This window comes from Macaca nemestrina, chromosome 13 (assembly GCF_043159975.1).
Source record: "Macaca nemestrina isolate mMacNem1 chromosome 13, mMacNem.hap1, whole genome shotgun sequence".
NCBI lineage: Eukaryota > Metazoa > Chordata > Mammalia > Primates > Cercopithecidae > Macaca > Macaca nemestrina.
This window is the reverse complement of record NC_092137.1, coordinates 29,186,344-29,209,316: the sequence shown is the minus strand read 5'-3', so window position 1 is coordinate 29,209,316 and position 22,973 is coordinate 29,186,344. Positions and strand designations below refer to the sequence as shown.

The 22,973-nt window shown below is 39.6% G+C and overlaps 2 protein-coding genes across 11 annotated transcripts in view; one reads left to right on the top strand and one right to left on the bottom strand.

Annotated features, from left to right (window-relative positions):
- Positions 1–10,351, top strand: part of LOC105479716 (ALK receptor tyrosine kinase) — a 750,786-nt gene extending 740,435 nt beyond the window's left edge. For all 3 annotated transcript variants that reach the window (XM_011737869.3, XM_024792241.2, XM_071076449.1), the window contains one exon: positions 8,692–10,351. In XM_011737869.3, the coding sequence (XP_011736171.2) occupies positions 8,692–9,390 (699 nt within the window). In that variant the 3' untranslated portion in view covers positions 9,391–10,351. The remainder of the gene's footprint in view (positions 1–8,691) is intronic.
- The window catches only part of LOC105479710 (CAP-Gly domain containing linker protein family member 4), a 115,526-nt gene that overhangs the window by 10,914 nt on the left and 81,639 nt on the right, over positions 1–22,973 (bottom strand). For 5 of the 8 annotated variants that reach the window (XM_071076450.1, XM_071076454.1, XM_071076451.1 and 2 more), the window contains 2 exons: positions 21,019–21,144; positions 10,346–10,486 (listed from right to left, as the gene is read on the bottom strand). In XM_071076450.1, coding sequence (XP_070932551.1) covers positions 10,346–10,486; positions 21,019–21,144 — 267 coding nt within the window. Of the gene's footprint in view, positions 1–10,345; positions 10,487–12,941; positions 13,108–21,018; positions 21,145–22,973 lie in introns of those variants that run through there. The other 3 variants (XM_011737863.2, XM_071076453.1, XM_071076452.1) reach the window with 3 other exon arrangements.

Below are 22,973 nucleotides of genomic sequence, written 5' to 3'. Positions count from 1 at the left end.
AATGATTTGAAATTTTTGCTTCTCTCCCTCATTTTCAGCAGACAGCTATGCTTCCTCCCCCAAGAGGGTGGAGATTATCGTATGAGAATGACCTCGTTTCCTCCCTGTCTCTGATACAAACTTCTCTGCCTCTGCCGCCATTCCTCACCACTCTCCTTCCCATCTCTCCTCCCCTTTAAGGCCAGCCTTGCCGCCAGTATCACCAGTTGCCCGCTCAGGGCTTTGTTCTGTCCGATGATCTCCTCTTCCCTGTATTCACTTTCTTTCCCTCTCTCTTGGCTCTCATTCTGCCAGGATATCTAATTCTGAGAATATTTTAGAAGAGTCAATAAGCCACTATTTTAATTTTGGGGGCAGTCTCGCTTTCTTGCCCAGGCTGGAGTGCAGTGGTGCCATCTTGGCTCACTGCAGCCTCCACCTCCTGGGTTCAAGCGATTCTTCTGCCTCAGCCCCCTGAGTAACCAGGATTACAGGCGTGTGTCACCAGACTCAGCTAATTTTTTTGTATTTTTAGTAGAGATGGGGTTTCACCATGTTGGCTAGGCTGGTCTCCAACTCCTAACCTCATGATCCACCTACCTTGCCCTCCCAAAGTGCTGGGATTACAGGTATGAGCCACTGTGTCTGGCCTAAATTGTTATTTTTGTTTTGAGTGAATACAAAATGAGTATTTTTGAGTCAGCATTTTATGTTCTTTTATTTTTATTTTTTTTTTTTTGAGACGGAGTCTCACCCTGTCACCCAGGCTGGAGTGCAGTGGTACAATCTCTGTTCACTGCAGCCTCCACCTCCTGGGTTCAAGTGATTCTCCTGCCTCAGCCTCCTGAGTAACCAGGATTGCAGGTGTGTGTCACCACACTTGGCTTTTTTTTTTTTTTTTGTATTTTTAGTAGAGACGGGGTTTCTCCATGTTGGTCAGGCTGGTCTCAAACTCCTGACCTCATAATCCACCCACCTCAGCCTCCCAAAGTGCTGGGATTGCAAGTGTGACCCATCGCGCCCGGCCTACCCACTATTTCTTTAAATCCCCTCCTCTTCACTGTGACTAAAGACAGACACATTTTTCAAACTGTAGTCATTTTCCAGCCTCACTACTCCATCCTCTTACTCCTTTCAGCTCAGGTGGGTGACCTGGCATTTTTATCTATACAGACTTCCTACGTCAATTTATTGGGGGTTCTTTCAGAGACTTCGTTTAATGACATTAGGTTATTTTGTTGTAATATGAATGGAATACACCCACTTAAACATATATACCTTCTTAGGAGTATTTTTCTCAATAGTCTATAATATCCCTCTTAAAAGCAGGCAGTTTTTTTTTTTTTTTTTAGGTTGTATATATATATTTTTTAATTATACTTTAAGTTCTAGGGTACATGTGTACAACGTGCAGGTTTCTTACATATGTATACATGTGCCATGTTGGTGTCCTGCACTCATTAACTTGTTATTTACATTAGGTATATCTCCTAATGCTATCCCTCCCCACTACCCCCTCCCCACAATAGGACCCGGTGTGTGATGTTCCCCTTTCTGTGTCCAAGTGATCTCATTGTTCAATTCCCACCTATCAGTGAGAACATGTGGTATTTGGTTTTCTGTTCTTGTGATAGTTTGCTGAGAATTATGGTTTCCAGCTGCATCCATGTCCCTACAAAGGACACGAACTCATCCTTTTTTATGGCTGCATAGTATTCCATGGTGTATATTTGCCACATTTTCTTAATCCAGTCTGTCACTGATGGACATCTGGGTTGATTCCAAGTCTTTGCTATTGTGAATAGTGCCGCAATAAACATACGTGTGCATGTGCCTTTATAGCAGCATGACTTATAATCCTTTGGGTATATACCCAGTAATGGGATGGCTGGGTCAAATGGTATTTCTAGTTCTAGATCCTTGAGGAATCACCACACTGTTTTCCACAGTGGTTGAACTAGTTTACAGTCCCACCAACAGTGTAAAAGTGTTCCTATTTCTTCACATCCTCTCCAGCACCTGTTGTTTCCTGATTTTTTAATGATCGCTATTCTAACTGGTGTAAGATGGTATCTCATTGTGGTTTTGATTTGCATTTCTCTGATGGCAAGTGATGATGAGCATTTTTTCATGTGTCTGTTTGCTGTATGAATGTGTTCTTTTGAGAAGTGTCTGTTCATATCCTTTGCCCACTTTTTGATAGGGCTATTTTCTTCTTGTAAATTTGATTGAGTTCTTTGTAGGTTCTGGATATTAGCCCTTTGTCAGATGAGTAGATTGCAAAAATTTTCTCCCATTCTATAGGTTGTCTGTTCACTCTGATGGTGGTTTCTTTTGCTGTGCAGAAACTCTTTAGTTTAATTAGATCTCATTTGTCAATTTTGGCTTTTGTTGCCATTGCTTTTGGTGTTTTAGACATGAAGTCCTTGCCCATGCCTATGTCCTGTATGGTATTACCTAGGTTTTCTTCTAGGGTTTTTATGGTTTTAGGTCTAACATTTAAGTCTCTAATCCATCTTGAATTAAATCTCGTATAAGGAGTAAGGAAAGGATCCAGTTTCAGCTTTCTACTTATGGCAAGCCAATTTTCCCAGCACCATTTATTAAATAGGGAATCCTTTCCCCATTTCTTGTTTTTGTCAGGTTTGTCAAAGATCAGATGGCTGTAGATGTGTGGTATTATTTCTGAGGGCTCTTTTCTGTTCCATTGGTCTATATCTCTGTTTTGGTACCAGTACCATGCTGTTTTGGTTACTGTAGCCTTGTAGTATAGTTTGAAGTCAGGTAGCGTGATGCCTCCAGTTTTGTTCTTTTGGCTTAGGATTGTCTTGGCAATGCAGGGTCTTTGTTGGTTCCATATGAACTTTAAAGCAGTTTTTTCCAATTCTGTGAAGACAGTCATTGGCAGCTTAATGGGGATGGCATTGAATCTATAAATTACCTTGGGCAGTATGGCCATTTTCACAATATTGATTCTTCCCATCCATGAGCATGGTATGTTCTTCCATTTCTTTGTGTCCTCTTTTATTTCACTGAGCAGTGGTTTGTAGTTCTCCTTGAAGAGGTCCTTTACATCTCTTGTAAGTTGGATTCCTAGGTATTTTATTCTCTTTGAAGCTATTGTGAATGGGAGTTCATTCATGATTTGACTCTCTGTTTGTCTGTTACTGGTGTATAAGAATGCTTGTGATTTTTGCACATTGATTTTGTATCCTGAGACTTTGCTGAAGTTGTTTATCAGCTTAAGGAGATTTTGGGCTGAGACAATGGGGTTTTCTAAATATACAGTCATGTCATCTGCAAACAGGGACAATTTGACTTCTTCTTTTCCTAACTGAATACCCTTTATTTCTTTCTCTTGCCTGATTGCCCTAGCCAGCACTTCCAACACTATGTTGAATAGGAGTGGTGAGAGAGGGCATCCCTGTCTTGTGCCAGATTTCAAAGGGAATGCTTCCAGTTTTTGCCCATTCAGTATGATACTGGCTGTGGGTTTGTCATAAATAGCTCTTATTATTTTGAGATACGTTCCATCAATACCGAATTTATTGAGAGCTTTTAGCATGAAGGGCTGTTGAATTTTGTCAAAGGCCTTTTCTGCATCTATTGAGATAATCATGTGGTTTTCGTCTTTGGTTCTGTTTATATGCTGGATTACATTTATTGATTTGCGAATGTTGAACCAGCCTTGCATCCCAGGGATGAAGCCCACTTGATCATGGTGGATAAGCTTTTTGATGTGCTGCTGGATTCGGTTTGCCAGTATTTTATTGAGGATTTTTGCATCGATGTTCATCAGGGTTATTGGTCTAAAATTCTCTTTTTTTTGTTGTATCTCTGTCAGGCTTTGGTATCAGGATGATGTTGGCCTCGTAAAATGAGTTAGGGAGGATTCCCTCTTTTTCTATTGATTGGAATAGTTTCAGAAGGAATGGTACCAACTCCTCCTTGTACCTCTGGTAGAATTCAGCTGTGAATCCATCTGGTCCTGGACTTTTTTTGGTTGGTAGGCTATTAATTATTGCCTCAATTTCAGAGCCTGCTATTGGACTATTCAGGGATTCAACTTCTTCCTGGTTTAGTCTTGGGAGAGTGTAAGTGTCCAGGAAATTATCCATTTCTTCTAGGTTTTCTAGTTTATTTGCATAGAGATGTTTATAGTATTCTCTGATGGTAGTTTGTATTTCTGTGGGATCAGTGGTGATATCCCCTTTATCATTTTTTATTATGTCTATTTGATTCTTCTCTCTTTTCTTCTTTATTAGTCTTGCTAGTGGTCTATCAATTTTGCTGATCTTTTCAAAAAACCAGCTCCTGGATTCATTGATTTTTTGGAGGGTTTTTTGTGTCTCTATCTCCTTCAGTTCTGCTCTGATCTTAGTTATTTCTTGCCTTCTGCTAGCTTTTGAATGTGTTTGCTCTTGCTTCTCTAGTTCTTTTAATTGTGATGCTAGGGTGTCAATTTTAGATCTTTCCTGCTTTCTCTTGTGGGCATTTAGTGCTATAAATTTCCCTCTACACACTGCTTTAAATGTGTCCCAGAGATTCTGGTATGTTGTATCTTTGTTCTCATTGGTTTCAAAGAACACCTTTATTTCTACCTTCATTTCATTATGTACCCAGTAGTCATTCAGGAGCAGGTTGTTCATTTTCCATGTACTTATGCGGTTTTGATTGAGATTCTTAGTCCTGAGTTCTAGTTTGATTGCACTGTGGTCTGAGAGACAGTTTGTTATAATTTCTGTTCTTGTACATTTGCTGAGGAATGCTTTACTTCCAACTATGTGGTCAATTTTGGAATAAGTGCGACGTGGTTCTAAGAAGAATGTATATTCTGTTGATTTGGGGTGGAGAGTTCTGTAGATGTCTATTAGGTCTGCTTGGTGCAGAGTTGAGTTCAATTCCTGGATATCCTTGTTGACTTTCTGTCTCATTGATCTGTCTAATGTTGACAGTGGGGTGTTAAAGTCTCCCATTATTATTGTATGGGAGTCTAAGTCTCTTTGTAAGTCTCAAAGGACTTGCTTTATGAATCTGGTTGCTCCTGTATTGGGTGCATACATATTTAGGATAGTTAGCTCTTCCTGAAGAATTGATCCCTTTACCATTATGTAATGGCCTTCTTTGTCTCTTTTGATCTTTGATGGTTTAAAGTCTGTTTTATCAGAGACTGGGATTGCAACCCCTGCTTTTTTTTGTTTTCCATTTGCTTGGTAGATCTTCCTCCATCCCTTTATTTTGAGCCTGTGTGTGTCTCTGCATGTGAGATGGGTCTCCTGAATACAGCAAACTGATGGGTCTTGACTCTTTATCCAATTTGCCAGTCTGTGTCTTTTAATTGGACCACTTAGTCCATTTACATTTAAGGTTAATATTGTTATGTGTGAACTTGATCCTGTCATTATGATATTAGCTGGTTATTTTGCTCACTAGTTGATGCAGTTTCTTCCTAGCATCGATGGACTGTACATTTTGACATGTTTTTGCAGTGGCTGGTACCTGTTCTTTTCCATGTTTAGTGCTTCCTTCTGGATCTCTTGTAGGGCAGGCCTGGTGGTGACAAAATCTCTAAGCATTTGCTTGTCTGTAAAGGATTTTATTTCTCCTTCACTTATGAAACTTAGTTTGGCTGGATATGAAATTCTGGGTTGAAAATTCTTTTCTTTGAGAATGCTGAATATTGGCCCCCACTCTCTTCTGGCTTGTAGAGTTTCTGCCGAGAGAGCTGCTGTTAGTTTGATGGGCTTCCCTTTGTGTGTAACCCGACCTTTCTCTCTGGCTGCCTTTAACATTTTTTCCTTCATTTCAACTTTGGTGAATCTGACAATTATGTCTTGGAGTTGCTCATCTTGAGGAGTATCTTTGTGGCATTCTCTGTATTTCCTGAATTTGAATGTTGGCCTGCCTTACTAGGTTGGGGAAGTTCTCCTGGATGATATCCTGCAGAGTGTTTTCCAACTTGGTTCCATTTTTCCTGTCACTTTCAGGCACACCAATCAGACGTAGATTTGGTCTTTTCACATAATCCCATATTTCTTGGAGGCTTTGTTCATTTCTTTTTACTCTTTTTTCTCTATACTTCTCACTTCATTTCATTCATTTGATCTTCAATCGCTGATACTCTTTCTTCCAGTTGAGTCAGTTACTGAAGCTTGTGCATTTGTCACATAGTTCTCGTGTTATGGTTTTCATTTCTATCAGTTCTTTTAAGGACTTCTCTACATTGGTTATTCTAGTTAGCCATTTGTCAAATCTTTTTTCAAGGTTTTTAGTTTCTTTGCGCTGGTTATGTAGTTCCTCCTTTACCTCTGAGAAGTCTGATGGACTGAAGCCTTCTACTCTCAACTCGTCAGAGTCATTCTCCGTCCAGTTTTGTTCCATTGCTGGCAATGAGCTGCGTTCCTTTGGAGGGGGAGATGTGCTCTGATTTTTTGAATTTCCAGCTTTTCTGCACTGCTTTTTTCCCCATCTTTGTGGTTTTGTCTGCCTTTGGTCGGTCTTTGATGATGGTGACGTACTGATGGGGTTTTGGTGTGGGTGTCCTTTCTGTTTGTTAGTTTTCCTTCTAACAGTCAGGACCCTCAGCTGTAGGTCTGTTGGAGTTTGCCTGGGTATCAGCAGCATAGGCTGCAGAAGATAGAATATTGCTGCACAGCGAGTGTTGCTGTCTGATTCTTGCTCTGGAAGCTTCATCTCAGGGGTGTACCCCGCCATGTGAGGTGTGAGGTGTCAGTCGGCACCTAGTGGGGGATGTCTCCCAGTTAGGCTACTCAGGGGTCAGGGACCCACTTGAGCAGGCAGTCTGTCCATTCTCAGATCTCAACCTCCATGCTGGGAGATCCACTGCTCTCTTCAAAGCTGTCAGATGGGGGCATTTACCTCTGCCGAGGTTTCTGCTTTTTGTTTAGCTATGACCTGTTCCCAGAGGAGTCGTCTACAGAGGCAGGCAGGCCTCCTTGAGCTGTGGTGGGCTTCACCCAATTCGAGCTTCCCGGTGGCTTTGTTTACCTACTTAAGCCTCAGCAATGACAGGCGCCCTTCCCCCAGCCTTGCTGCTGCCTTGCAGTTAGATCTCAGACTGCTGTGCTAGCAATGAGGGAGGCTCCGTGGGCTCTGGACCCTCTGGGCCAGGTGTGGGATATAATCTCCTAGTGTGCCGTTTGCTAAGACCCTTGGTAAAGCACAGTATTAGGGTGGGAGTTACCCAATTTTCCAGGTGTTGTGTGTCTCAATTTCCTTTGGCTAGGAGAAGGAATTCCCTTCCCCCCTTGCGCTTCCCAGGTGATGCAATGCCTCGCCCTGCTTCAGCTCTCGCTGGTCAGGCTGCACCCACGACCCAGTGAGATGAACCCAGTACCTCAGTTGAAAATGCAGAAATCACCCTCTTCTGTGTCACTCATGCTGGGAGCTGGAGGCTGGACCTGTTCCTATTTGGCCATCTTAGGCACGCCCCCCCCCCCCCCCCCCGCAAAAGCAGGCAGTTTTACACAAGCATATTTAAAATGATTCACTATAGAAATTACTAAAAAACAGAGAGGGAACTAAAGAATGTTTTAATGAGTCAAAGGTAGTTACTTTTTAAGTTTTGAACTCTTTTAATATGAATACTCATGTGTTTTTCTATTACTTAGGTAACAAGGGTCTTTTCTCAATTTGCATAACATATTAATGAATTTCTCCAAATTTAATTTTTCTTCCACAAATTTTCCCTAATCTATTACTGTGAAAATGATCTAGCACAAGCTTGTTTTTGTGAATGGTTTTCCTCACAGCACTTCAGCATTTCTGGGGTTGTGCAAAGGGTCCCTCACATCCAGACTAAAGAACCCCTGTAAGCCAGGTGCAGAGGCTCATGCCTGCAATCCCAGCACTCTGGGAGGCCAAGGCGGGTGCCTCACCTGAGGTCAGGAGTTCGACACCAGCCTGGCCAACATGGTGAAACCTTGTCTCTACTGAAAATACAAAAATTAGCCAGGGGGTGGGGTACATGCCTGTAATCCCAGCTACTCAGGAGGCTGAAGCAGGAGAATGGCTTGAACCCACGAGGCAGAGGTTACAGTGAACCAGGATTGAGCCATGGCACTCCAGCCTGGGTGACTAAGCAAGACTATCTCTAAAACAACAGCAGCAGCAAAACATGCATTGTGGTACCTGCACATGTGACAATGTGGCACAGGAAAATTTATAATCAAGTGTAAAGTAACAAAATGGAAATGGAAAGCAGCTAGGAAGAGATCAAAAAATAAACCCTGTAGGCCAACATGGCATGTGTCTCCTCTCCTCCTTCCCCCAGCCACCACCCCCACATCATTATTGAAGTCAAACACATAGGATTTTTTTTTTTCAGTTGGAACAATTTTAGTGGAACTAGACTGGAATAATACAAATAATAATTTTAATTTTTTTTAAAAAATCCACTAATCTTTAAAAATTGGCCAAAGGTCTCCTCCTCTGCAAAGCTTTTCCTGCTCCACTCTGTCCCAAGCACCCATACACACTTCCATTATAGCACTTACCCTCTAAGGTCTTTGAGGATAAGGATGACTTCCCATTCATTTCATATGCCCCAGTGCCTATAAGTTACTATATTCTCAATAAATACTGGTTTCTTCATCTGTAGAATATGTTTAAATAACATCATCTTTAAGGTATCTTCTAGATCCAACATTTTTTGTGTCTGAGTCAAAGTTTTAATCATTTCTCCTACGGCAGGACCCGGATGTAATCAACACTGCTTTGCCGATAGAATACGGTCCACTTGTAGAAGAGGAAGAGAAAGTACCCGTGAGGCCCAAGGACCCTGAGGGGGTTCCTCCTCTCCTGGTCTCTCAACAGGCGAAACGGGGGGAGGAGCGCAGCCCAGCTGCCCCACCACCTGTGCCTACCACCTCCTCTGGCAAGGCTGCAAAGAAACCCACAGCTGCAGAGGTCTCTGTTCGAGTCCCTAGAGGGCCGGCCGTGGAAGGGGGACACGTGAATATGGCATTCTCTCAGTCCAACCCCCCTTCGGAGTTGCACAAGGTCCAGGGATCCAGAAACAAGCCCACCAGCTTGTGGAACCCAACGTACGGCTCCTGGTTTACAGAGAAACCCACCAAAAAGAATAATCCTCTAGCAAAGAAGGAGCCACATGAGAGAGGTAACCTGGGGCTGGAGGGAAGCTGTACTGTCCCACCTAACGTTGCAACTGGGAGACTTCCGGGGGCCTCACTGCTCCTAGAGCCCTCTTCGCTGACTGCCAACATGAAGGAGGTACCTCTGTTCAGGCTACGTCACTTCCCTTGTGGGAATGTCAATTACGGCTACCAGCAACAGGGCTTGCCCTTAGAAGCCGCTACTGCCCCCGGAGCTGGTCATTACGAGGACACCATTCTGAAAAGCAAGAATAGCATGAACCAGCCTGGGCCCTGAGCTCGGTCGCACACTCACTTCTCTTCCTTAGGATCCCTAAGACCGTGGAGGAGAGAGAGGCAATGGCTCCTTCACAAACCAGAGACCAAATGTCACTTTTTGTTTTGTGCCAACCTATTTTGAAGTGCCACCAAAAAAGCTGTATTTTCAAAACGCTTTAGAAAGGTTTTGAGCATGGGTTCATCCTATTCTTTCCAAAGAAGAAAATGTCATAAAAATGAGTGATAAATGCAAGGCCCAGATGTGGTTGCATAAGGTTTTTATGCATGTTTGTTGTATACTTCCTTATGCTTCTTTTAAATTGTGTGTGCTCTGCTTCAATGTAGTCAGAATTAGCTGCTTCTATGTTTCATAGTCGGGGTCATAGATGTTTCCTTACCTTGTTGATGTGGACATGAGCCATTTGAGGGGAGAGGGAACAGAAATAAAGGAGTTATTTGTAATGACTCAGCATGGGGAAAGACATTCTTTACTTGAAAAATCATAGACAACTAAAATGTCACTTTAGGTGACGGTTAGATGCTTTTAATTGTGCTGATTCATCACCAATTGTAACAAATGTTGTGAGTAGTTCCAGTAGTATAGCAGAAATGTGTATATACTCATCTAAATGAAATGCATACATTCCAAGTGCTTTGAGTAGGATAAAGCACCAATACAGATCCAGAGATTCAAACATCCTATTAATATACCTCATGCCTTAAGAAAATCCTCTTACTAAAAGTGAAAAACTGAGTGTGAGGTTTCCTACTGGATTTAAAACTCAAGATTTAAACTACTTATTCAAAAAATTTCCACTAATTAAACTTTCATCATTTAAAAGCAAAAATTTTAAGCAGCAGTGATACATAGAAGCATAGAAACATCCATTTGTGGGCATAAGTGTCAATACATTTTAGGCCAAAACCTTCTGTTTGTTTCAGTCATGGACTGACTACCAAACTCAAGTTTATACCTGTAGAGAGGGACAGGGCCCCAGGAGGAACAGGCCGCTGGTGGTCCTAAGGAGAGGCACTGATCCAGTCTCTTTCCTTCCATGGCTAACCTGCGTTTTCTCTCCATCATGTGATCCAAGTACACTGGGAACACAAATGTGCTGAAATACACATAGCATAATTTGTATAGCTGTCAAAGACAAATTAAAACAAAGAATTTTTTCCCTAGGAGGCAATGAGGAAAGGAATTGTGGAACCCCTGAAGAGTTGAGGTTGACATTGACATGTTAGAGTGGGAGTTCTGAACCTGGTTTTCACAGATGAATTTTACTTCCATGAAAACGCATTGGGAATCTGTTCAATTTTACACACATACTTATGTGTGTAATGCTTAGAATGCTTTATCAGTAAGTCCTCATTTCATCCTCTTTCTGCTTCTCCTCTATCCTCATGCCCGTTTTCTTTCCTATTGGTAGCTATGCCAAAGCATTCAAGAGGGAAGCATTCTCTTACTACTTGCTAGTAACTAAACATTACCAAACAAAAGGACTGTGTGTGTGTATATTATGAAAGGTATATATATACATGCCTGTTTCCGACCCTCTGTTTCACCTGCATCAAAAGCATCACTTTCAGCATGGGAAAGCCATTATGTTAAAAGCCAACACCAGACAACTGTTCCTTTCTCTGAAGGCAGCTGCCTTACCCTGGAGTTAGGAGTGTGCATCTGTAAAAGCCCTGATGCCCTAGGGGCTACCTTCCTTATCTGCTTAACTGCCGAAAATATTTTCATCCGAGATACATGAAGATGAAACATCAATGAACTCATCTCTAAATAAAAGTATCACTAAAATTTGGTTCATGCCAGGCACAAAAGTAGCCTAATCATATAAACATTATTTAACTCACAGACCACCTGAAGGGGCTCAAGAATATCACTTTGAGAAACACTCTTCCTAAAGGATACTGACAGAGGAGTTGTCAGTAACTGAGGAAAACACTTCCATTTTAGATTTGTTACACCAGTAACCAATCAAGCTGGGAGTAAGCTATCTGGTTAAATAGCCATCTCTTTATTGTTATTCATGGGGAAAATATTACTTCTTTCCACTTTTAAGAACTATAAATCCATTACATTTTCAGGTTGTGCCTTTCTACCACTGAGATTGATTTGTTGATCTCTCTAATCGTCCTTATTGGTATCAACTTTCATGTAAATAATAGTCAAGTCTTAAAAGCTTGTATACATGGATAAGTAAATAAACAACTCCACACTGAGATGTGATGACCTCAAGATGTTTCATTTAACTTGGTGTAACCCATGGGTATCAGCATGATATTAATCTGGACTATTGTCCACTTGAATATTGCTCCAGCCATATGGCTACAATTCATACAGACGCCATGGGCTTTAGTAAAGTTATTAACCATGATAGAAAGTTCCACCCAGAATATGAACGGGCACAATTAAAGTTTGCAGAAACTATGCTAATTAAACCATAATCTAGCATAATTATTTATATCCTATGTTTATAAAGAAGCCTATCAAAAGTTCACAACTGTTCCACTGGGAAACTGGCAATTTGCGAGCAATGACCAGTTTGTTAATATGTTGTACCTCAAGATTATAGCAATTCAGACTAGCAGGAATAAACTTTTTAAAAAGAGTATGCTCTACTAAGTAGTTAAAAGGCTGGATTCTCTTTCCACCAGTTAGGGTCTGAGTTCTGACTCCCCTTGGGTTATCTGGCCCGTTGGTACCTCCATGTCTCCATATATAAAAGGAGGACAATCACTTCCCTTCCTCACAGCTCCTCAGGGAGATCATACACTGTGTGAAAGCACAAGCACCTCCTCTTACACTTTGGCAGCCCCCAAGTGAGGTGGGGCTGGGTGTGGGGGCAGGTATGTCTATGCCTCCCTGCCCTCATGCTCAGCTGTGGTTCTTGTCCCCGCTCACATCCAGCCCTCTCGGCTCTCCCGTTTGTGCCGTGTTTTCTTCGTCTGTCATTTGGTTTTGTTGTTTTAATTGACATATAATAATCATGTGTATTTATCGTGATGCTTCAATACATGCATGTAGTATAAAAATCAAATCAAGGCATTTAGCATATCCATCACCTCCCACAGTTATCATTTCTTTGTGATAAGAACATTCAAATTCCTCTCTTCTAGCTATTTTGAAATATACACTATTGTTAACCATAGTCATCCCACTGTGCAATTGAACACCAGCACTTATTCCTCCTCCTAACCCTAATGACAGTAGCAGGAACCCTGCCAGAACCCAACTCCTTTCAGCGCAAAAGAAGAACGTAAAGTCTCTACCACAATTTCAGTAATTTTTTTAAAAAAATTTTTGGCATCTCCACATAGTACTTAGTAAACCGTATAGCTATAAGGTATTATGTAACTAAAGTTAACTTTATTCTGTAAAACATGGGCCTTTATATCCAAATTCCCAGAGCACACCACTAAGAATTTCTAATGATCAAGCCATTTTAATAGGTTTTCAGTAGTAATAGCAGGATTAAAATCTGTTACGAGCTTTACAGACCTAAAAGGAGACGCATCCGAATTCATGTTACTCTAACAGACTACCCATGACAAGATTCATAAAATCGTATGAAGTGTGTTGTCAATCTGTCTTTAATGGTTTTTAAAATGAGTCCCTAAAGAACACACAATTTGACTTTGCTAATTTCATTGCAGCAGATGGCTCCTGTGTTGTTGTGTGAACATAAAAAGCAAAACCAGCATTCCCGTAATCCTAAACATGCTGCTGTAAAATAAAAGATCATTACTGAGAACAAATAGAGAGGCTTCTATTAAGATTCTACTTTCATTTTGTGTCCTGAGTAGGGGTGTTTAATTTTTGACGCACTACTCAAGTAGTGCAAAGCATTTTTCAGCTGTAGCCTGACAACTCTAAAATATTTGAAAACCTTGGTAAGAACAAACTACTACATGAGGGGTGGCGGGGGGGGGACAGGAAGTTGCATGCACTGTGACCACAAAACTGCAGGAACCACATTCCTCTCTTCAGCATTCAGTAAGTGTAAAACAAGTGTGTTACCCTTCATGTGGAAAAATGGCACTACAAGTCTAACCTCAGAAAAAGCACAAGTACCAAAATTAGTCTTTAGTGCCTTCACATGTTCATTTCTTATATCCCTCTTCTTGACATCCTCGGGCTCTCTCCCCATCCCATCAATTTCCTAAGACTTATTGCCTCCTTGTGAGAACTAACCCGCAGTTATTTTTCCTCCACACTCAATGTTCATTTCAGCTGGTGTTAGGTGAAAGACAGTCTTATTAAATGAACTCACATCGAAACCTTAGCAGCTAGGATAGTATTTCTCCCTAGAATATTTACATATTAGAAGAAGTTATTTGCTAACATAGATGAACATCAGATTGATAAAACTTCAGATGATATCATCTTGGATGGTTTAGCATTCATCAGTTACTTGAGAAAACAGCAAGCAGACCGGGCAGGAATGAAGAGAGTTACCACTACTAGACCGCAATTACCTACCTCCCTGACTCAAGCAAGTTACTGAAACTCATTTTCTTATATAAAAAACAAGGTCAGGAGTTCAAGACAAGCCTGGCCAACATAGTGAAACCCCGTCTGTACTAAAAATACAAAAAATTAGCTGGGCATGGTGGCAGGTGCCTGTAATCCCAGCTACTCGGGAGGGTGAGGCAGGAGAATTGCTTGAACCCAGGAGGCGGAGGTTGCAGTGAGCGGAGATCATGTCACTGCACTCCAGCCTGGATGACAGTGCAAGATTCACATCTCAAAAAAATATATATATATATACATATATATATATATATGTATATATATACACATATATATATATATATGGTCTCAAAGACCCCTTCTAACTGTGAAGTCTGTGATTCTGTAAGACTTCACCTGTGTAAGGTAAATTCCAGCACCCAGCCATAATCAGTGGAGCATGACTGGTGTGTGCATGTGTCCTTGACCTTGACTCTTATCCCAATGAGACAAATTATACGTAATCTTTATATAGAAGTAGACCAGAGAGTTTAGTATCAGTCCTGTTTATTCAAAGATCTTTCTATTCAAAGATCTCTTTAACAAATCATCAAATCCTTACCATAGCAAAACGAGATTAATCAGGGATGACTTCCAGAAAGAAGCAAAGCCGGCAGAACTATGAGTCATGTCCATTTAATAACTTTCATGCTTTCAGTGCCACACCACTCATTTCTCTGTCATTACATTTGCTATAATGGCAACCTTATTAGCAAAGTAAAACCATAAAACTTACCTTTTATCACACCAATATTTGGTGGTATATCTGATGCACTTTCTTTTTGTCAGTTGACAATTTGCACCTCTCAGTGCCTATATTAGTCTGTTCTCACACTGCTGATAAAGACATACCCAAGACTGGGTAATTTATAAAGAAAAAGAGGTTTGATGGACTCACAGTTCCACATGGCTGGGGAGGCCTCACAATCATGGTGGAAGGCAAAGGAGGACCAAAGGCATGTCTTACATGGTAGCAGGCAAGAGAGCGTGTGCAGGGGAACTGCCCTTTATAAAACTATCAGATCTCATGAGACTCATTCACTATCATGAGAACAGCATGGGAAAAGCCCACCTCCATGATTTAGTTACCTCCTACCAGGTCCCTCCCATGACATACGGGGATGATAGAAGCTACAATTCAAGATGAGATTTGGGTGGGGACACAGCCAACCCATATAGTGCCCATTCCCAAAGTGAGGTGGCAAAACCTACAGCAAGTCAGGTGTTTGAGAGCAGGAGGTGCCTGTGGATTCTGATGCTCCTCAATAAGTGCATCCAAGTGCCATTATGATGAGCAATTCATTAAGAACAGGAGTCCTCTCTCACAATCACCATAGAATTGGACAGAACCCCTCTTTTCAGGCTCATACAGATATCCACTGCCATTGGATGGCAATTTTTGGAAACCTGTTGTGAACCACATAGTTTTATAATGGATCCCTAGAAACAGGGAATCCAAAAAGACAGCCAATTCCAACATCCCACCAAGATAAGATTATGAAGACTGTGGGCAAATTTCCTACATTTTACTGCATCTAATAGTTGAGAAAAGAAACAATTTAAATCTTCTCGCATTATTCTCAAAGTAATATTTATATAGTATTTCACAGTTCTCAGAAGAAATAATTTTCAAGATAGAAATTCTTTTTCCTCAAGTATGCACCAGGAAACAGCTGGTGATGTTTTATAAAGGATAAGAAACTAAAGCAGAAAATTACATTGGATTTTCCTTTGTTACACACCGGGGGGTGTAAAGTGAGGCCTCAAGAATCTCATGCTATTTCTTAATTCCCTAAGCTCTATTCCCTTCAAGTAAGAGAAAATATCATCTGAAAAAAGTACAATATTTTCACTGATATGTGTAATGTACTGGAATTCTTATTAGAAATCCATTTGTATTAGCAGGTTCAATAAAGGCAACTCTAATTTTTTGCTTTATTCTTCTGCTCTGTAATGCTCTATATTGCCTGTAATACAAAATCCACTTCCCCTTGCCATCAATATTAGACTTTTTATGACTATTAAAATTCATTTAAAAATTCATTTTAGGGTTTTTTTTCCCCCAAAGATACTGGATAGTAACAACCACCCTTCACAACAAGAACTGTCAGGGGCAGCCAATGTCATTAACACTGTTGACTGAGTTTCAAGCTGAATCTCAGAAGTCATACTAGAGAAAAGAACAAAAAGCATGGCATGAAGCTGTGCATAGAATCTTAATATGATTCATCTCCATGTCGGTCTGATTTGATTTGTTATGTGAAAAATGATAATTAGTTCAGTCTTCAATAAGGTAAGTCTGTCTACTTGGAATAAAGTCATGAAGGGCTGGAACTGAAAGAACTTAACCTCCCTCAGATGGACACAGGCCAAGAACACAGCACTCAGATGGTTAAACCTTCTATGCTTTAGAAATGCCTAAAATTCAAATTCAGTACAGTATCCTGTACTCAGTTAGCTTGCTGAGTTCAATTGATCCCAATTGGATTTTATGTAGCCAGCTGAAACAACTCTGACTAAATATCTAATCCTGAGACCAAATTCCTCCTGACGCAGGAGTCTATTGGGGCTACGGTGGCAACACACTCACATATCTAGGTTCAGAGGGATTTTAGAGCCGAACTTAAACCAGATTTATGAGCATTTAAAAAATGACACCAGTGATCCTTGGGAACAGATTATGTTTTCAGCTAACAGCCTCAATTTAAACACCTGAAATATCTTTAATAATTCAGAACGCCCTGCCCCTTCTCAGCACCACCATGACCACTACACTTGCCCTATTTGAAAGGTATAGTAAATGATGAAATTTGCTGCTGATTTATTGTCATGAACATTCTAATCTTTGGAAGACATTCTAAAAAGATAAAAGGAAAAAGCTTCTCCTACACCTTGATGCTGCTCTCAACAGAGAGCTATAAAACAAAGTTTCATTTGACCACACATAATGAAAGGATATTAATGTCAGTAATATGTGCCCCTCTACTCGAATTCCACCATGTAGACTTCCTCTCATAAAAAGGAGCATTAGCAAAAAAGTATGATAGAACATCTTTTTGCCTAAGCAAAAGCATCATATTCCGCTTATAATACAATCTTAACATGTCCTGCAAGTTTAACTTGTTCATCCTATACATAAACTTCATCAGGAATGCTTATTTTATATTCAAACAGCATGTGACACTGTTTGTAAATAAGGCCTATGTACCAAGGGATACTAAACAAATACTAAAAATATACATGATAACGTGAGTTTTGTATTAACCACTGTATTTGTATTATAAATAAGTGTAGAGAAGGGCATGAAAAAAATAAAAAATTAATTCTTCTATTGGCTTGCAATGTGGTAATGGATATTATATGTCTCTGAGTCATTCAGTCATTTGTTATTTTGATAACAAATATCCATCTGGTAAGTAATTAAAAAAACTAGAACTATTTCTCAATTAAGGATGATTTTAACACAATAGGCTTCTAGCTATTGGTTGATGTGGTTTAAATAATATTATCACACATTCTAAATAGGTAGCCTCAAAATAAAACTCTGAAATAAAAACATCTAACACAGGCAGGCATGGTGGATCAGGCCTGTAATCCCAGCACTTTGGCAGGCCAAGGCAGGTGGATCACCTGAGGTCTGGAGTTTGAGTCCAGCCTGGCCAACATGGGGAAACCCTGTCTCTACCAAAAATACAAAAAAAATTAGCTGGGCATGGTGGTGGGTGCCTGTGTAATCCCAGCTACTCGGGAGGCTGAGGCAGGAGAATCGCTTGAACCCAGGAGGCAGAGGTCGCAGTGAGCCAAGATCGCACCATGGCATTCCAGCCTGGGTGACAGACCAAGACTCTGACTCAAAAAAAATATATATATATATATATTATATTTTTTATATATAAAATATTATATTTATATATTATATATATAAAGTATTTTAATATATATATATAAATAAAATACTGGAGATCAACGTTATCCCCACTTGGGTATGATCCAGTTCATTCTCTCCACATTAGACCACACGTATTTCCACGTTCTGTACATTACCATCATATTAAAATAGGAATTGAAAGTTAGCACCAGGCAGAAGGGAAAGGGAGCTGACCCAGTTGGTCCTGCTGTGTCTTTCCTCCCCATTCCCTAGTGCTGCACCACTCAGCATCTATTGTCTCTTACACGACACTCTTCAGGGGTAAGTTCGGGGCTCCTGGATTCAAACTTGTCCTCCTTCCTTCCATGTCTAAGAAAATTTACCTGTTCTGTGGCCTAGTCTCGCAAGGCCCCTTGTCTGAAGCTAGCTAGCTAGATAGCATATTTCCAACAATCAGTGGCCTTTACTGCCTTTGTTCACGCAACAAAACCGAGCGTCTACTAGGTATCAAGTATTATTCTAGGCGTTGGGGATAAAGTGGTGAACAAAACAGTCAAAAATCCACTCCTCAATCTAGTGAAGGAAGGAAGAAATAATAAGCAAGAAGCTGTAATCAGTAGTAAGCATGACCAAATGCTAAAGAGAAAATCAAAACATGAGAGGGGAACAAGGAGCTCTTGGGAGGAGGTGCCAGAGACTCACACCAAGATTACAACACCATGGTTCAGTCAGCAAACAGCTGTATCTCACCATTCTTACATACTTAAAAATATTCCCTCAAAATCACCCTAAATATAAAACAAAATATAAAAACAAAGTTTAGTAAAAGGCAGTTATTTCTATTTTCTAAATTCAAAGTGTTCCATCCTACACTAAATAAACAAGTGAAATCCTAACTGTAGAAATGTATTCTTTTCTTAAATGACTCACTATTCATCAAAACAATAATAGGAGGGTGGCTATGAACATACATTGTTGAGTAGAAAGCATGATACTTTTTAATATTCTTTATAGGGATAGGACAAACCCAAGCCATTACCATGAGGAAAAAGTTCAAAGCATATGTACCCTGAGTTACTGAGAAAAAGGAGAGTTGCAAATAGGGTAAATGACAAGATACCATTCCAAAACCACACAGCTTCCCTTTTTATTGATGCTCAAGAATTGAACTTTAAATGACATTTCATAAGCAAAACACAAATGAAAACACCTAATTTGCATGTATAATATATGTAAACATACATGTTATATGGACTTAATAATCCTCATCTAAATATAAAGAGAACTGGTTCTTTGACCTCAAAAATAAATTCAACGTTGGCATTACTGTTTTTAACTTACAGTGTTTTATATTTAACAGGAAAAATTATGAATAACCAAGTTTGGTGTGGTCATGGATTTCATGTTAAGGTATAAATAGAGTTTTAAAGAAATAATCTGTATAATAAAATAAGTTTACTTTTGAATCGCAGTACAGTCATTTCCTTCAATCAATAAAAATATTCCTTGATTACAAAGCAGCCTTATTTTGCAAATGTATTTCAGGAAAATAGCTCTAGCAATATTTGAAACACCACACTATTTTAAAAAGGCAGCGAAGTGACAGAATTTAGATTTAAAATAGTATATTGCAAAATAGTTCAACATATTATTTCTAAGCACAAGGCAAGCTCCATTCTGAAGGATACTTTTTAATCTTATAAAGCAAACTGTTCCAATATTTCTGTGGTAAAGTCTAAATATTCACAATAAAAGATGAATCTTTACACAGACAGGACATTAACTTCAATATGTAACCACAATGCAAACATTTTACATTATGACATCACTCTAATATGAAGCTTAGTTTAACATGTGCTCAAGAAGAAAAATAAAAACAGTACAGTTCTGTAGCTTTGTAACAGGCTGAACTCTGCAACAATTCGAGAAATAAAAACAGCAAACCCAACACCAGTTCTATGAGTAATAAAACAAAAAAAATCCAGATATTATAAACATTTAAGTAAATAACTAATACATCCCTCCTAATATATCTTTATTTGCTCTCTTCTGTTAAATACGTTTTTTAAAATGTTTCTCATATCTCAGGAGGAAAGGACGGTAAATTCTTCACAAAGATAAAAGTGCATCATGTTTTAAAAGTGCTTCGTGTTTATGTGTTACAAACATATCCAATAAGGAAGTTAAGTAAGTTTGTGCAAAAAAATCTAATTACCACTTGAATTCATAAACCTTAATCATGGGTTTTTGTAGTTCATCCAGATGAAGCAGTCAAGCAGCAGAAGAAAAATCTGAGATTAGACATTTTGTATAGAGGAAAGAGCACTGGGCCACAAGTCGAGGAGACCCACATTCTACTCTTAGCTCAGTTAACCAACCAGTTAGTGACCCCAGGTAAGACGGGCTTCCACTTCCGTATTTGGCAATGGACAAGCAGCAGAGCTGCAGAGGCTCTGAGGCCCCTTCCAACCCCAAAATTATCATGTATCTTTAGACGAGGCATTTCTGAAAGGGCAAATAATTTTACCAAAATATAAAAATACATACTAGTCATCTAGTTACTATTCACTTATTGGACTTATTAGTAATAAAGCACAGAAAGAAAGAAAAATTCCAAAAATGCTTGACCAAAAAAAAGGTCATGTGAACATTATTCATAACCAAAGCTAGAGAAACCCTTCGCAATTATGGCGCTAAGAAAAATCCAATAGGTTTGTGCAAAACAAAAACAGAATAAGCAAAGAAATGCAACAGCTGGTCACCTGATGGCACTTTTTCTTCCTGAGTCCCAGAATTTTCTTGGGACCTAAAAGCTTTAATCGGTACTTATTTTGAAAATTGCTTTAAAAGAACCATGATTCCCCAGAGTTCATATTCATGGCTTTGTAAAGAACTCTCTCTGAATTGTTATAATGGTTTTTAAGAAGATAACTATATTTTCAAAATTTAAATATGGCTAAATAAAGTAAACCATTTACCATGGACTCTTTATTTACACCAAATACATATATATATATTATATATATATATTCGAGCTTATTTAATATATTAGAAGCTTAACTCAACAATTCTCATCCACAAGCTTGGACCCATTAATTCCCCGATAGGTCACTCTACTCGGTCGAACTAAGACTCCATGGTTCGGCTTACAGGTGAAATAGCGCTTGTCGCCCACTGACCCATCATTTTTTCCCTTAGCGCTTCGGAGCTCAAGTCCAAGCCAGATACCTGAAGCAAAGTCAGTGGGGCCCACGTACCTAACAGTACCCATCTCGTTAGAGCTCGTGAGCAGGACCTGAGACCCCTCGTGCAGCTTCACGCTCCCTTCAATGCCGCCTGCAGGGGGAGTGCTGCTCCAACTGCGACGCAAAGCAGCTTTCGATCTGTGCGGAAGGGAAAAGTGGGGAAAATTCTTTAGTGCTGAAGATTACTGTGATTTTCACATAAAGAATGACGACAGCCATCATTTCCTGATATCATTTCCACTGCCAGATGCAGAATTCATCCATTCAGTTCCCAAAAGAGAATACTTTATGGTCACAACTTGATTTTCAAATTTTAAATAGCAGTTTTAGAATATGCAGTTGACCCATGAACTACACAGGTTTGAAGTATGTGGGTCCGCGCATACACGGAGTTTCTTCTGCCTCCGCCACCCGGGACAGCAAGACCAACCCCTTCTCTTCCTCCTCCTCCTCAGGCTGCACAAAGTGAGGACAATGAAGATGAAGATCTTTATGATGATCTGCTTCTACTTAAGGTATAGTAAATATATTTTCCTTATGACTTTAACATTTACTTTATTGTAAGAATACAGTACATACTACATGTAACTTACAAAATATGTATTAATCAGCTCTTTATGTTATAGGTAAGGCTTCCAGTCAACAGTAGGCTATCAGTAGTTAAGTTCTGGGAGAGTCAAAAGATATACACTGATTTTCAACTGTGCAGGCAAGCAGGGGATGGCACTCCTAATGCCCGCACTCATTACTCAAAGTTCAACTGTACTTTTGTTTAACATTTTAAAAGTTTTTGTCTTTGCGCTATTTTAAGACTACCCTATTCTGGATTTAAGATTTCATTTGCCATATATGTGTGTGTGTGTGTACACATATATATGTGTATGTACACACACATATACATATATATGCTTTCAGTAAAATAGCAATTAGAAAAAGTACACTTATACCTAATTAATTTCTACCAGTATTATCAAATAAAGCAAAAAGAAAGAATCTAGTATTTTGGCTGTTTTAATTGCTATCAATATTATCAAATAAAGCAAAAAGAAAAGAATCTAGTATTTTGACAGTGTAGTAAATTTATTTTTTGTTCACTCGAAAAAAATATTTTTTCATATGAAAACAAATTTCAAAAACTGTAAATCTACAACTTTGGAAATATCTATACATATATGCACATATGTTCTATGTATAAACTCCAGTTACAGTTAAAAGTTTAGCACCCTCCCAGCCACTAACACTAATGAGGGTCTGAGGTGCCTGGAGCAGCTGCCTCTCCTTCTCCCTACAACATAACATTCCTTACAATGTGCTAGAACGTCTCCTAGCACTCACCACCACCACAACCTGATAATGAGGCATGGGACTCCCCAGTGCACTCACCCAAGGCCTCAAGGCCATATTGCCCCAGAGCTGCCTGCACTGTCCACTGGAAGTAACTGACCCTGATATTCACCCACAACAGAAACATGACCAGAGTCTTGTTGCCCCCTGGGCTGAGACCTTCCAAAACGGCAAGAAACCACCAAAACTACCTGGAGCCTTCCATCCTCTATCCCATGCCACCCCCCTCCAAAAGAAACCCTTCTCCCTACCCCACAGGAGATTCAACACAGAACCTGTTACTAAAACTACACAGGAGCTTGTTGTGAACAGAATCTGGGTCTTATTTCATATTTCATTTCATTTTCTATATTTTTAATATACTGTCACATACAATGTTTCATTTGCTCCTATTAACCACCCTGCAACAAAGGAAGATGACTAATTTTAATGGATAGGAAAACTGAGGCTCAGAGATTTATTCTAAGCCACATCTGCAAGTACGTGATAGAATTCTAATTAGAAAATAGTCTTAAATTATTCACATGTCAAATGCACAAATAATAAATTTACTGAAGAAACATGTAATACCTGTAAGAAAAAGCATAAATCTTTACTGAAGAACACACATGGAGGAGCTCTGT